This window comes from Colossoma macropomum, unplaced genomic scaffold, assembly GCF_904425465.1.
Source record: "Colossoma macropomum unplaced genomic scaffold, Colossoma_macropomum, whole genome shotgun sequence".
Classification (NCBI taxonomy): Eukaryota; Metazoa; Chordata; class Actinopteri; order Characiformes; family Serrasalmidae; genus Colossoma; species Colossoma macropomum.
Window position 1 is genome coordinate 27,423,885 of NW_023494802.1, and position 15,004 is coordinate 27,438,888.

At 40.7% G+C, this 15,004-nt stretch overlaps 2 protein-coding genes across 3 annotated transcripts in view; both read right to left on the reverse strand.

The window, feature by feature from the left end:
• Nucleotides 1-3,001, reverse strand: part of LOC118823115 (probable phospholipid-transporting ATPase IIA) — a 62,681-nt gene extending 59,680 nt beyond the window's left edge. Inside the window, exons 1-2 of one of the 2 annotated variants that reach the window (XM_036592518.1) lie at nucleotides 2,857-3,001; nucleotides 743-887 (exon numbers count right to left, since the gene is read on the reverse strand). In XM_036592518.1, coding sequence (XP_036448411.1) covers nucleotides 743-887; nucleotides 2,857-2,933 — 222 coding nt within the window. In that variant the 5' untranslated portion in view covers nucleotides 2,934-3,001. Of the gene's footprint in view, nucleotides 1-742; nucleotides 888-971; nucleotides 1,123-2,856 lie in introns of those variants that run through there. The other variant, XM_036592519.1, reaches the window with a different exon arrangement.
• A 2,605-nt stretch (nucleotides 3,002-5,606) lies between these two features.
• sall4 (spalt-like transcription factor 4) lies at nucleotides 5,607-11,239 on the reverse strand. Its single transcript, XM_036592520.1, has 4 exons — nucleotides 11,165-11,239; nucleotides 6,595-9,063; nucleotides 6,189-6,493; nucleotides 5,607-6,032 (listed from the first exon to the last, which is right to left on the reverse strand). Exons 1-4 carry the CDS (start codon nucleotides 11,229-11,231, stop codon nucleotides 5,607-5,609), a joined length of 3,267 nt encoding a protein of 1,088 aa, XP_036448413.1. The 5' UTR covers nucleotides 11,232-11,239.
• Between the last annotated feature and the right edge of the window lie 3,765 nt (nucleotides 11,240-15,004).

The following is a 15,004-nucleotide window of genomic DNA, read 5'->3' on the forward strand; positions in this document are numbered from 1 at the left end:
TGAAAAACACTCAGTGATTAGAGTGATATAATGATTGTGGCTTCAGCTCTACATTTTCACTAAAGGCCTAAATGAAAACTATATGGTCCAAAACTGTTACTGTTTAAAACTAATATTTTTGTATTGGATGTACATTCATACATATGAATTCATTTAAATAATTACATTTGTAAACAACTTTGAATCTTTAAGCCTTTAGATCAAAACATCTTTATGAAACTGAAAAACATACAATCATGTATGTCCAAATGTTAGACTGGTAGGTATAAAAACTAATAAATAAAAATCAGACATTAACAGTGATAATGCACTAGCTCTATTACTGCTGCAGATGCACTCTAATGACAAACTAAAAATAATACGCTATACTTCAATCATAAATTTAACAAATCATTATACTTCCACAATCTCTAAGCTTTTTGTACTGTACTTATTTCAGTCTATACTGTGACTTATTTAAATATATATTAATGGGCCCCAACATTTACAGAGTGACAAATTTGTCCCTTCATACAGAAGTAAAACTGGTGATCATTATTTGCAATGCAAATATTTTCTTTTAAACAAAAAACTGGTAAATGATGTTTTTAGGAGGGGCCTGTCATTGTTTAAGAAAATTATTCAGAAGATTAGCCAGATTTAGGAAAATATGGAAAACAAAGGATCAAGTGTTCATGGCGTAATCACCTGCAGAGTGAACAATATTTGCAGTCAAATAAGGTTAACGTTAACATTGCCTTACCCCAGGTAAAAAGGTGAAGAAATTGTATTTTTGGTTGTTTATGACATTTCGGGGGTATCTCTGTTCCCTCTTTTCTGGGTGGCCTAACCACACAGTCCGAGGACGAAAATCCCCCATTCCACAGCATCTCGACCACGGGCAGCACCTGAAAGCAACCAGAAAAAAGTTTTTTTTTTACCTTAAGATACAAGAGACAATCATTAATGTGCAATCCAAAGATTTGTAGTACTTTTTCCCCCTCATGGCCCTTCATCAAGATGCCGAAAATGCTGGTGAATTCCCTCTCATACAGATACTGTAAATGCTTTACACCGGTGACTCTGAATGAAGGGTTTTGAGCCACGTTGCGTCAGTGTGCAAAACTAAGCCCACTTTATCTAGAAACCACCTCCTTTCTCAAACAAAGCTTATCAGCAAGACAAAAGGGCTTGGCGTAGAGTTCTGTGTCAACTCATATTTGATTGACTATTACCTTCAGCATACAAAGCATTTGGCAGGTAACCGTACAAACTTTTCTCAGCTACTACTAGGCATAATTTCAGTACCAAAACTTTCACGTAAATGTTTTGGTCGCTCACTTAAGTTTCTATTCAAGGAAGAAGAGGGTTGTTGGGTATAATGCAGAGGACAGTGATTTGGTAAAAGATGGCTGCAGGTCACAAGGTTTCTTCCCTTCCTCTGGTCTATACTGTTGTGCCCTTATGAAAATGCCCACAGCCCTTAGTTCCCTCAGATAAATTACAATATGGCAGACCTGTTGCCTAGCTCTTCTACAAATACAAGGGCTATAAAAAAGGGCAGCTAAAGACAGATAGCTCTACTCTTGTGGATTACAAAAACAGAAACGCTTTAATAAAGAAAAAGTGAACTAAAACGTTTCAGCTAGTCAAAATATGGCTATAATGTGAGCAAGAGCTTTCATTTTTATTGAGAAACGTTGATGTCATAGTGGACTGCAGAAGGCTTTGACACACAGACATAAGATGTTTTGGGGCTGAAGTCCAGTTTGTTTAGCTTAATCCAATACAAGTGATTCCTGCTGTTGTCTATTAACCAGAAAACAAAGACGACTACCGGTGAAAACAGCATGAGAATGGGGTTTGGCACTAAGCTACTATGGTAGGCAACGACTTGGGCAGTGATGTGTTATTTGATGCCTGTAGGTTTTATAGCATTAGTTCACCGAATAACCAAATTTACACAGTTTCCCCCTTTACCCCGAATGTAGTCGAATGGCCAAGATATGTTTTTGCTTCTTTAGTTTCAGCACTGGAGGTACGAGGCTAATATAGCTAACATGTAATGGAAGTCTGTGTCCCCCCAAAATCTTTTTTCTACTAGCTTCGTAGCTGTAATCAAAATTCAGACATCAAACATATTTTAGCTGTCTACATTTAGGAAAGAGGGGGGAAGTGTGTAAATGTGATTTTTTCGGTGAACTATTCTTTTAAATTTAAGCTAGGTCATTTTACAACAGTATGTAAAACAGCATGACAGGACAGCATTTGTTGCTGGCCATTTCATACTGTTACACCTTAGCTGAGCTAGGCCTCCCTGTAACGCTGTCAAGCGAAATGTAGCGTTGTCTGTATAAAACTGGCTCTGCAGAGGGTGAACCACAGCCTGGTTTAAAGCTACTAAGTCACCGAGAGGGAAACCGCCGCATTTCTTTCTTCTCCTTTCCTCACCTGCCGTGTGTTAAGCAAATACTGGCTCCAAACGCTGAATATTCACCTGATAACACCCGGAACAGGGACGTTCCGTAGCCATCCTCCTCTGCACTTGCACAGGCTTGCCCTGGACTCCATTCACCGATAAACAATTACATTCAGTAGCCAGGGCAGCCTACAGCTACGGAGGACAGTATTATTTTATTCATCGTGTTCCTTTATTTTCTTAAATCAATTTCATCCGTTTTTTCCTGTGAGAATGCGAAGTAAAAGTGCCGTCTTCGTTTCACGAGACAGAATTAAACGCATAAACAAGCGGACAGACAGACGCTTTCCTCTGTAGCTGTTAGCCGCCGAGCTAGCTAACCTAGCAACAACACCGAACAAGTTCTTCGGGCCGAACCGTTTATAAAGCGATAATGACACCCGTTCTTGCTTTCTTACCCATTTTTGTGCTTGTTGTCGTGTCGTTTTTTATGCCGCACCGGCTGCAGAGGGATATTGTCCGTCATGCCTGCCATTCTAGGGGGCTGACACTTGCGAAATCGCCCCAGCCGTTTGCCGGAGCTGGGCGGAGGCTAGAGTGAGGGAGAGACAGAGAGCTGTCAGAGCGGCGGGCTCCAAACTGCCTGCTCAGTTTCCTCTGAGAGCTGAGGGTGAAGGAGGGGAGAGTACCACAGTCGCTCGAACTGTTCATTTTCCTTGAACTGCTACAATTTAATAAGAGAGCCTACACTCCTAAAAATGGTTCTTCAGGGGTTCTTTAGTAAAGGGAAAGGGACCAATGAGTTCTATATAGAACCACTTCATGCTTAAATGATTCTTCAGATTGAAGGAGTGTGCTGATATTGTTATATATATATATATATATATATATATATATATATATATGGAACCTTTCTGAAAATAGGTCTTTATAGCACCAAGGAGGGTTCGGCTATTGTTATCAAGTTTGTAACAATCGAACCCTTTTTGGTGCTATATAGAACCATATACACAAACTCTCCATCAATCTGATGGACGATTTTACCATGCAAAGAACCATTTAAGCACCCCTTTAGTAAAGACCCCTTGAAGAAATATCTATACATATAATAGGTTGGGGTGGAGAACATTGTGTTTCATTTAAACAGGAGATGCAACTTCATGAAATTGGCACCTTAAGAGACATTCAAAAAGCCTACAGTGGTTCTCAATCCAGGCCCTGGAGAACCACTGCACTGTGTGTGGTAGTTTCCCTGCACCCAGGTCACCTCAGGAACATGCTTATTAATTCATTAGTTGGAGATCATGTGGTTTGAGAACAGGGAAAACTAGCGGTGGTTCTCCATGAGTGCTGCGCTACCACACCTGCTTCAAAGTGTTTGACATCAGTGCATATTCACTTTTTGAAATAACAAAAGGCTCATTTGAAAAATCATCCTGTGTTTTATTACAAAATGCCTCGAAAGGATGGAGAGACTGGAAAAAAAAAATTTTACAAAGACACATCTACACTGTAAACAAGCCTAAAACAGACTTAACGTTTGAAGAACCCCTAGAACCAATATCTGACACCATCTTTTTCTTTTACATCATGAAAAGGCACAACTTGGCAAATGCATAAAGAGAATGTACAGGAGTCCGTGTTTATTCTGAGCAAGTGTTGTGCAAAGTGTCCAGCGATACATTCATTACATAAAAAAAAAATAAAATAATAGTCAGCAGGTTATGGAATAACTAACCATAACATCACTTACTCAGAGCACATGGTAGCAAAAATACAGCGGTTCAGATCAGTAGAGTGAGGACAAGAAAGGCATCTAAAATGAGGTAGAAGTTTGACCCAAGTTGATGTTTTAAAAACCCACAAGATTTTAAATATATATACCGTTTGACTGATGGATAGATGCATAACTCAAGGAAAGAGGGTGGATGGGGGGGAAAAGAAAAAAAGTAGAAGGGAGCTAAAAGGGCGAGGTCACTAGACATTTAACTGGATTTTGACTGCTCATTCCCTTTGGTACATTAGCTGCAAAAATGTTGCCCAAAAGGCAGATATAGGAACAGCCCATTCTGACCAGACAGCTATAAGAACAGCTCATATGAGGAAAAATGAACAGTAAACACTACACACACAAAAAAAAAAAATATATTGAATTGACGCAATGACAAACAGCTCCCTGGGTCTACAAACAGTCCAGTTAATCTTGGATCTTGGCAGAATGTCAAGAAATAAAGTGCAGGGATGAGCGTTTCAGCGTTATACTGGCCCTCAGGATACCTCACAAGGCGGCTTCAAATGCAGGCTGTTCAGCCCCACTGACATTAAGAGATGTCTAATGGGCCAAATGCCATCTGAAAAACTAATGCTGGGGGGTGGGGGGCTCAAACAAGTCTAAGGCTACATGCGAAAATATAGTACATTTTGGTCAAAGAAGGGAAAAAAAAAAATCCAAAGAACCTTCATTACAATCGTGTGGTGCTTTCCTTTAATAAAATTACACTGCACCACTTACACAGGCACTTAACAAGAACATTTTTGGTAGCACAGAAACTACATTTAGAATCAACAGAATAATTTAATATGAAATCTAGTTTCCAAACATCTACAACTCAATTTGCTAACAGGTGAGCCTGGAAACAAGAACTTCAGCAAGCTGTTCTACAACTATGCTACACTGCTTAAGATTAGCCCTGAAAGAACAGGCTTTGGATGTTACAACTGAGCATAATGTCACCAAAAGCAATTGTGAACAGGACCATAAGACAAGTCATGTAGCAGAGACTACAAGCAGTCAACTGTTAAAATGGCCCACAACCAAGTACCTTGTGAGAGGTGGCAATTGTGTTTAGCGGATTGCATCACACAGCAAGTTCTCACTAGTAGGACAGTTCTGGAATAAAGCCTTTTCAAGTAAAACTTACATTCAACTTCTAGAAACATTACTAACAAATACCCGCATATATTAGAAAAAGAACAGCAATAATTACAGTAGTTACATCAGGTTTAGCTAAAGTAACACGATTTAGATGGTGAAGTCAAAAATTCCAAGAGGTGGCCATTTCAGGACATGAAAATTTGATAAGGCTTTGCAAAATCCAATAACTAACTGAAAAAAATAATGCAAAAGGACTGGATTTGATTGTACCCACTGAGAATCTGGCAGAGGAGCAAAGTTAACCAAATCACTGGGGAAGTGTCTTGTATGGTCTTAATTCACTTTGCCCTCCTCCATAAAATGAGGAAATTGTGATTTTACTATGCTCTCTGAACCACTCTTTTCCATTTCAGCAACTGTAGCTGGAATGCCTGAATGGGAGGAGTCCATCTTCAGTCCTCCTGTGGAGCCAACCAAAGGGCCTCCAGCAAGACTTCCAGGGAGTGGGATGCCTCCATTTTGGATGACCGAAATTTCGTTGGTTTTCATAGTCAGCCCATTTGTGAAAGCAGCAGCATACTGATTCCATACCGATGGGTCAAAGTTCATCGGTGAGGGGATCAAGTCTTTCGGGGGCTGCAACATGTCTGGGATCATCTTGGATTCTGCACCCATGGCCATCAAAGCCATGGGGTTATCCAAAGACAGACGCTGGCCACGCCTTGTTGAATTATTCCACATATGCGTTCCAACATGTACCTGCAAGATAGACAGGGATCCAATTAATGTCAGAATTAAGCAGTAATAGGCTTCTGAAACATCAGTGAGCTGAACATAACTACTTTCAATATTTGGGGGTCAGAAATATAGCATTTTCACTTGAGTACGCCAACTGTGATGTTATTTAAAAGTTACCTTGAGATTCCCTTTTGTTGTAAAAGCTCTGCCACAGATGGTGCACGCAAAGGGCTTCTCACCAGTGTGCGTACGTTCATGGATCTGCAATGCACTGGCAGAGGAAAAGTTCTTGCCACATACGTTGCACAGATGTTGCTTGGCAGTGCGGCGAGGGGCACCAGAGCTGGGGGGAGGCGTACCTGTCCCCTGGGGCAGCTGGGAACCATATTGGTTGTGGGCACCCAATGGATTCTCAGGAGGAATCTGCATTTCCAGTTTGACCAGACTTGGCAGGCCCCTCATGAATGGCAGGTGACTTGCAGCTGTAAAACAGACAGAACATGTTTAGTAAGATGTACACATAGTTAAAGTTATGTTGGAGTTGTAAAACCTAAACTAGACAAGTAGTTAAATGATGACTTACAATATTCTCCATTTGAGAAAGACAGGCCAGGCTCTTCTTTGATGGCTTTTGTAGTGAAACTAGAAGTCAAGTCCAGTGCTCCACTTGTTTCATTAAAATCTTGAGCCCCACCATCAGAGTCTGTTTTGGCCCCGATTCCATTGTCTGGGTTTGCCTGTTCTGGAGATTTTACCTGTCCATTCTCCAAGTGTGCATCCACCGGAGATGAAGAATGAAAGGAGACTGAATCAGACACGGCTGGACTGCGTCCATTCTTGTATTCCAGCTCCCCAGCTGTCGATGGTGACTCTTTGGGGCCATCACTCTCGGACGCAGTGCTGCTCTGTCGCTGCAAGTTCAGGGCTGATGTGAGGCTTTTCATATGGTTTTCTAGAGCAGTGATGCCTGAGAACATGGAAGGTGAGCCAGTGAAAGGCTGATCCCCTTTTGGAACCGGTACAGGACTAGGTTCAGGGGTGTTCCGTTTTTCCTGATTGTCCAAATCCAGATCTTGTTCCTCCATGCTCTCTTCAAGCCCGCTGGCATCCATGTTCTTCTCCTCTGTCAAACTGGAATCCATTGCCTCTGGACTCTCATACTGGCTCTCAGGCAGTGGAGTGTTGGGAATCTGGCCACCCATATGCATTCGAATGTGCTGCTGCAGTACAACAGCATTGGTAAACTTCTTTTGACAAATTGGGCAGGAGTGTTGCATCTTAAGTGGGGTGTTTGCCCTATGGACACCATAGTGGGCCTTCAGATTACCCTTGGTAGAGAAGGCCCTTCCACATATCTTACACTTGTAGGGCCGTTCACCAGTGTGTGTACGGTAATGCATCTTGAGAGAACTTTGGCAGCTCAAGACTCTGTGGCAGATCACACATTCATTGGGGTCATTTGTTCTTTTCTCCAAGCCATCCACCATCTGCTGAAGTTTGGCTGTGCCAGACCCATTTTCATCAGGGACGCCATTGGTATTCATGTGATGCAGGCTAGCTAGAGAATCTGAGGGTTCCTTGCTTTGATCCAGGCCTACCTCATGATTGAGCATGCCTGAGGAAATTGATGCACCGTCACTACCAGATGAGGAGGGTCTTTGGGTGTAGAGGTCACCACTCACTGGAATGTCAAAAGACGACTTGAGTCCCTGTAGCACTGAGGGATGAATACCACTAGATGGGAGTCCAAGCACTGGTTTGCTTTCTGCCATATTTGATTCTTCAATGGGTACAGACATGCCATAGGGAATGCCACTGTTTGTGGGAATGTTGTCCAGGTGCTCTGGTACAGGATGAGGATTCATCTTAATGTGTGGATATTTGTCTTTGTGTCTCTGGAAATGCACTTTGAGGTTTCCTTTAGTTGTGAAACGGTTTCCACAGATGTTACATTTAAATGGCCTTTCACCAGTGTGCGAGCGCAAGTGAATCTGGAGGGCACTATCATTCCCAAAGGTCTTCCCACAGAACTTGCATTTGTGCTTAAACATCTGCTCGCCAGCTCCATTCTTCAACTCTGCTAGACCTGGAATCTTATTTTTCCCTTTTTTGGAAGGATCGATGCCTGATGCAAGGGCACTAAAAGGACTCTGGAAGGCCATAACTGCTGGTGACTGGGGAAGTAAAGCTGGAAGTCGACTGGCTAGATCTGGGAGCCCTTTTATCAAGTCTGTCTTCAAGGGGATGGCTCCAGCACCTCCAGCAAGTGATGTGGAAACAACACTGGACTGAGGTAGTTTACCTTGCTTGAGAGCCTCCAGAGACAAACTCTGAGAGCCTGTTCGTTTCCCTATTAGGGCAGCAGCAGCTGAAAGTTGCTGCGAAAGATGTGCACCAAGTGCCTTGAGTGGATCCACCGCAGCGCCCACTGCAGAGTGGAGGCTCTGAGGGGCCATCATAGCCACTTGGATACGAATTTGCTCCGTCAGCTGGATCTGCTGCAGTTGTTGTTGCTGAAGGTTGACCAGCTGCTCGAGGATCATGGGTATGGCATGGAGTGAGTCTTGATGCGATGGGGGAGTGGGAGACTTCTGACTAGATGAATTAGAAGAATGTTGAGTCACAGCTACTGTGGTGGCAGGCATGGTTTTAAGAGTTACATTAGAGTCTTGCAACTTCAAGGCAGTTGGGTAGCTCATGTCAGGGCTGCTGGATAGATCCTCTTGGGCTTGCTTGGAGTCATCATCTCCGTTCAACTTTGGCTCATCCTCCATAACATCAACAGAGTCCATGCCATGCTTTGACTGGCCATCGCTATGATCGCTTTGGAAGTCTTCAGGGGACCGCTGGGAGAACTCGGGAGGTATTTCACCACCATCCCCGTCCTTCATAATGACGACCTGCTGACTCTTCGTGCAATTCTTCTCATGCTCAAGAAACTCTGCTTCATCAAAAAACTCTGCACAGCATTTCTCACAAACTCTCGTCTCCTCCATTCGACACCTCTTGAGCTCATTTCCATCCTCTTCAGTTTGGACATCCTGGAGAACCCCTGCAGCAACAGAGACCATCCAAACATTAGCATCACATTGTTGAAACAGAGCAAAATAGGGAAACGTGTTATATGTTGTGTCTGTGTGCATGTATTTTTTGAAAATGTGACAATGCCATAAATGTCAGTAATATTAATTGCAGAATAACTATGCAAAATCATTCCAATTTGAGCAGACTATTAGTATCCTATGTGCGCTATGTTTCAGCAAAATGAGGGCAGAAGTACAGTGAACCGCAAAAAATGCCTTCTGCAACGATTCACCAGATGAGGGCGTTGTTTACCAGATGCTTCAACAAAGAATCACTGAGCTGCTCTCAAATGTACTGTAACTTTTAACAAGTTAATATCCAAGGTATTATTTTTAGTCCAATATACAATAAACAAATTAAAATGTGTCTTACAAGAAATTGAGAAATCGCAAACATTGCGTGGACAGTTTTCCCACAGAGATAACTTTAAGCATTTCATCCATTATTTTACGTTTTGGACCCAAAATAAGGTTTTAACGTATCAAGAAAGGAGAGTATGTACCTGACCTATTAATTTAGCTGACCGTTTCGACACATCTATTGTTAATATCATGGGTTTGGGGGGGGGGTCGGTCACCCGTTAACGTTCCCCCAACGAAACTTAAGCTTGATCGCTCACCAGGTGTCTTGAATAGGGTGAGGGAGAAGTTGCAAATGGCTTTTTATTGTTCATAAAACCCAACCACGACTTGCAGTTTAGGCTATAGACAAAATAAATAAATAAATAAATAAATAAAAATAAATAAAAATAAAACAGAAAAAGGCAAGGTGAAACAAGGTGGAGAGGGGCTACACTTAAAAAGGTAAGAAACTAATTTGGGGCTGGGTGGGAAACTTCTTTATATGGCATAATATATGTTATAAAATTAAAAAAATAAGTGAAATAATTCATATTTAGGGTTTACATACTTCAGCAGACAATGGTGGAAAACAACTAATCCCTCCACGAGGTGGCGCTCTGACTTAGAGTGCAACATGACCCCAACGTGACACGAGGTGATTGCTTACATTTCCAAAAATGCTAATAGACCATTTGATTAAACAAAAGATTTATATTAAAAAAACAAAAAAAACACTAGACAACACAGGTTAAAAAAAAAAAAAGTTTAGTCTGCCAATTTTTCGTTTTTAGATGCACAATCTTCATCATACAGGGGTTAAACAACCTAAAACATCACGCCGAGTTACCCACTTTACATATGTGAACAGCAATCGACCCCCCACCTCCACGACCGGGCTACTTTACCATCCCCCACGTCTCCATCTCCACATGAAGCCCAAAGAAAGTCATGCCTTTTAACAGGAGGGGGATTTATTGCTTTTGTGGTCAGTTTGTTCCAGAATCGCATTTCGTGCGAGCGCTTTTGTTTTAACGGTAGACCACCCTACACATTTTAATAGAGTCCATGTAAAGCTCTCTCTCCCACAGCTTACATTCAGCTACAACTGATTAAAGGCAGCAGGCTATCTGCCTCGACTTTCTGTCTGTAACTTAACTGTATGTTTGCAGTAAACTCTTCACCGTTGGAGCCACGAACGGTTCACTCACTCATTCAGAAGAAGCCTAAACAAGCAGGCACACACAATGCTGCACACCGAGACCGACCATAGGCGGTTATGAGCGCTAACAGGAGACACGGACAAACATGAACTTAAATAAAACACGTTACATGTTACATATTTTCACGCGGCCACTAAAAACTTTTTAAAGGATTTGCTGTGAGTAACACTGAACAGGTTACGGTGTTAGGAGGCGAAAAAGACAGAAAACCCAACTGAGTGAAGCTCAAAGTTCACAACATACAACCCAAATATTTTTTTTCTACGTAAAAAAGTCCAAACCGATAAACAGGCTAGGCTAACGTCTCTCAGTGAGGCAGAAACTTCTCTCCTCACTCAGCAGAGAGCAACTTCACAAACATCAAGTACACTGAAGAACAAAAACTTGGCCAACTCCCAGGGTCGCGACTCCGGTCAAAGTGCGACAGGTTAGCAGCGATTTTGGAAAAAAAAATTGCAGCTTCACTTCATATGCTGTATTAATATATCATCGGCTTTCGTTGGCTTACCGTTTTCTGCCGAGGTGGGCTCCTCTGAGTTGATGTGCTGCGGCTTGGACTGCTTGCGTCGCGACATGGCAGACTCCGACCAACCATCTGGGGGGCAAATAGTAACGCTATTTCACCCCTCTCCTTCCCAAACTCTCCAGGCTGGGAAATTAGCCTTCAAGTAGAAATGCGCATGTCAAAGTAATTATTATTATCAATAACGCGTTGCGATTTATCACGGCCCTCTGACAGCTGATTGGCTCCGGGCCAAGTGCTTCCACATTATTCAAATGGGGCTTCATTGATGAGAAAAGCAGAGTGCGAGAAGGGGGCGGGGCCTGTGGAGGAGAGAGCCAAAGAGAACAGGAGGGAGGGCAGAGAGAGAGAGAGGGAGGGAGGAAGGGAGGGAGAGAGAGAGGGAGTCCTGCAGGCGTGGAGAAGAAAACGACTTATTTATAATGGTGGCGCGGTTCTGGATGCTTACAAATAAAATGATCCAGCACAGGCAAATTCAGGTCACTTCACCATTCATGTACGTTTACATACAGTACTCTCCGCAGTCAGGGCGCAAGGAGGATTGGGTTAAATATGGATTAGTATGTTGATGTTTTCAAATGTACAATGCACTATATATAAAATAAAAAAATATTACAAATAATTTTTCTTGATGAAAACATATATATGAAGAGTTTTATCATGTATTAGTATAACATATAATTGTAAAAAAAAAACATGTAGCACACAAACAAAGAAAAAATTCTCAATGTCAGACTTAATCATCATATAGAGCTGAAATGTATTGACATCTTATTTCACCCAAAAAAAAAATAAAAATGAAAATGGTATATAGTGATTATACATACATACATATATATATATATATATATATATATATATATATATATATATATATATATATATATTCACTTGTCATTAATAACAGCTGTAGACCAAAGCTAGGGGTTATTAAATGATAAACAATATAGTGTAAATATTTATTTATTTATATTTATTTCTGGATAAACTGTTTGTGTTAGGTTTGATCAGCTATCCTGGTCACATTTATTACTTAATTTTATTAATTTCTAAACTACATTCTCAGTGTTATACAACCTAAATCATCAGCTCTGTTCATTATTCTGGACACATCTGAAATATCTCCATTTTTCACAACTTTTCTACATGTTTGTTGAAATGTGTGACATCGTAGAGCTGTAGCATCATAACAGAATCACATTATACATTTTTCTACAAAATTTTTTACCTTTGTTTTAATAAAAACAGCAACTCCAAACTTTTGAACACTACTGTGTACATACATCAAATAGTCAGATGTTTCTATCATAGGCATTAGACATTTTATCACATCACCATTTCAATAGATATGAAATGTATCTTACACTGCAGACTGTCTGTGCATGTTCACAGAAAATTTGCAATGTAAGCTGCATTTCACATCTGTTTTAGATAGAAGGACAGTTACAGAGATAGTAACACAACCTGAAACACTTACATAGTTTAAAATGGTTCCAAACAATCTACATCTGATGCATTGATCAAGAACACAGTATCCTTATCACAGGTCGTAGGTAGATCAAATATATAGGCTGATGCTTAGTTCACAGTTAACATATATCAAAGTCAACAATGGACTTTGGCCATTTTAGACTGATCATCTATGGGCTTTTTGTAACACATGTCCAAAGACTGAGCGTTGGCTTATCAGAAAACATAATTGTGGTCCAGTTGGCAATCATATATGACTGTTTCAATTCAGTTTCGTCCTCATACATGTCTGTTTTCTAGAAGTTTCTCAGAAAATCTTCATGTCCAACATGGCAATCATTCACTGTATAACTGACAAATTCTTTACATCTATAACTGTGTGCCAAAGTTTAGGCACCCCTGACCAAATCCCATGTTTTGTTCATTTTGTTAATCTTCTACAGGGAACACACTTGTGCACATTTTAATGCAGAATTCCTGTTTATTTGCTGAATTTAACATATTGGGGAAAAATAAAATGTAAAATGTGGCCCGTGCAAAAGTTATGGTACTTTTCATTCAGCCCAATAATTGAAACTCAGAAAATAAATAGATATTGTTCACCAAAGAATGCCACATTTAAGTTTTTCAAACATGTAATTTGACCACGGGTGCACGAACATTTGCATACAACAAAAAGGTGAAAAGAAGATTAAAATCTCAGCAGACTATGACAAATGATTTGTAACGGCTTGCTAATTGTGTAGCGGTATGTCCTGTTTCGGAATGGACAGCCACGGTTTTAGAAATTTCACACCTCGAACCGGACCATAGTGTCAAAGAATTTTAATCCTTGAAGCCCCTCTTCCGTTTGCATAATGCGAGAGTGGTAAGTGCTCAAGGAGTGAGAAGGAATTTACTGCCTTCCTCAATAGAAGGCCCGGGCACTTCCAATACATCTCTCCCTCTTTCTCCCTGTCGACTGTTTATGTCTAACACAACCGCAAAAGGAGATTGATAGCCCAAAATCTAATTGAGTTAGGAAGGCAGGAGGAAGGAACATTTCGACCCACTTCAGCAGACATTAAAAGCTTGCATCTGTTATAGGCAATAAATGGGTATGGAGGTTGTATACATGGGCTGCTATGAAGGTTGAATGTCTTGAGAATGGCTCCTGATAGACCACCATGTGTCTTATAGTACACATATAGATTTTACCCCACCCTCAGAGGTGATATGATCAAAAAGCTCCACACATGGTGTTACGGACTTGAGCGAAGGCAAACACGGTCAATACAATACAAAATGTATCTCTTCACTTTTGCCAGGATAATAAAAATTCCTAAAAACAAAGGTTCCTAAATTGTTCTTGACTTGGCCATACAGTTCTATAAGAACTTTATATTGGAATGGAACCTTCTTTGGAATCTTTGAAGAACCATCCACTGAATGGTTCTTCAGGGAACCAAACATAGTTCTTCCATGACTGAACTGCCAAAAATTTGGCCCATGAGGACATTTGATTTGGCCCACCTGAAACTTCATCCCTTTACACAGTGGGAGAAATATAATTTTATATTATATACAGACCCGTGCAAAAGTTAGGTCAAAACACATTTGGTTTTTAAGTGAGTACACCCTCTAAAGACTGCTTTTTGCTGTTTATTTGCTGTACTACATATAAAATGCTATGTTTTTTAACATATTAAATTCAGCAGCTAAATAAAACTTGTGCACTAAAATTTGCTGGAAATTGCCACATTTAGATTTGTCCCTGTAGAGAATGTCTTACCTTATGTTCACATAGAAAATTAACAAAATATGTAATGTGACTGTGCTTTTGCATATGACTATATAACTTATTAGCTTCTTATTTCACTTTTAAACACAAAATAACTGTAAAGTTATAAAATGCAAATTCAACTGCTCAAATTGAAAACTACCTACCTTCTTTATTTGTACATTGCTTTTGTCTTTTTGGCCCTCCACCCACCACAAACATTGCATGTTGGCCCACCAAGACCAAAAGTATGGGCACCCCTGTTCCATGGCACTTTTTGGCACCTTTCTTTGTAAGACAGGATCTACAAAGCAGCATTTCTCAGTCCGCTCTGGCCTACATAAATTACTTCTTTTGTCATCTTTTTGGCAATGTCAACTAGCCAACGATAGCGGTCAGTTAAAGATGAACCCACAAAAATGTCCCTGCTGTCCTTCATGACACAAAGAGGACTCTATACATCTTATAAAAACAAATGTCTATCAGCCGGAGACTGACTGAAGGTGGAAAAGGAGGGGAGTGCAGTCTAGACAGTTTATAGCCCCAATAACAACCTGCGCTTGAATTCAGTGTTTCTGTTGCGCTCAAGCTAAACA

Bases quoted from the DNA above. Each gene is read 5' to 3' on its own strand.
- sall4 (XM_036592520.1), bottom strand. From the start codon at position 11,231: ATGTCGCGACGCAAGCAGTCCAAGCCGCAGCACATCAACTCAGAGGAG. The intron at 9,064-11,164 runs GTAAGCCAACGA...CTGTTGCTGCAG, and splicing joins GCCCACCTCGGCAGAAAACG to GGGTTCTCCAGGATGTCCAA. The intron at 6,033-6,188 runs GTAACTTTTAAA...TCTATCTTGCAG, and splicing joins CAACAAAAGGGAATCTCAAG to GTACATGTTGGAACGCATAT.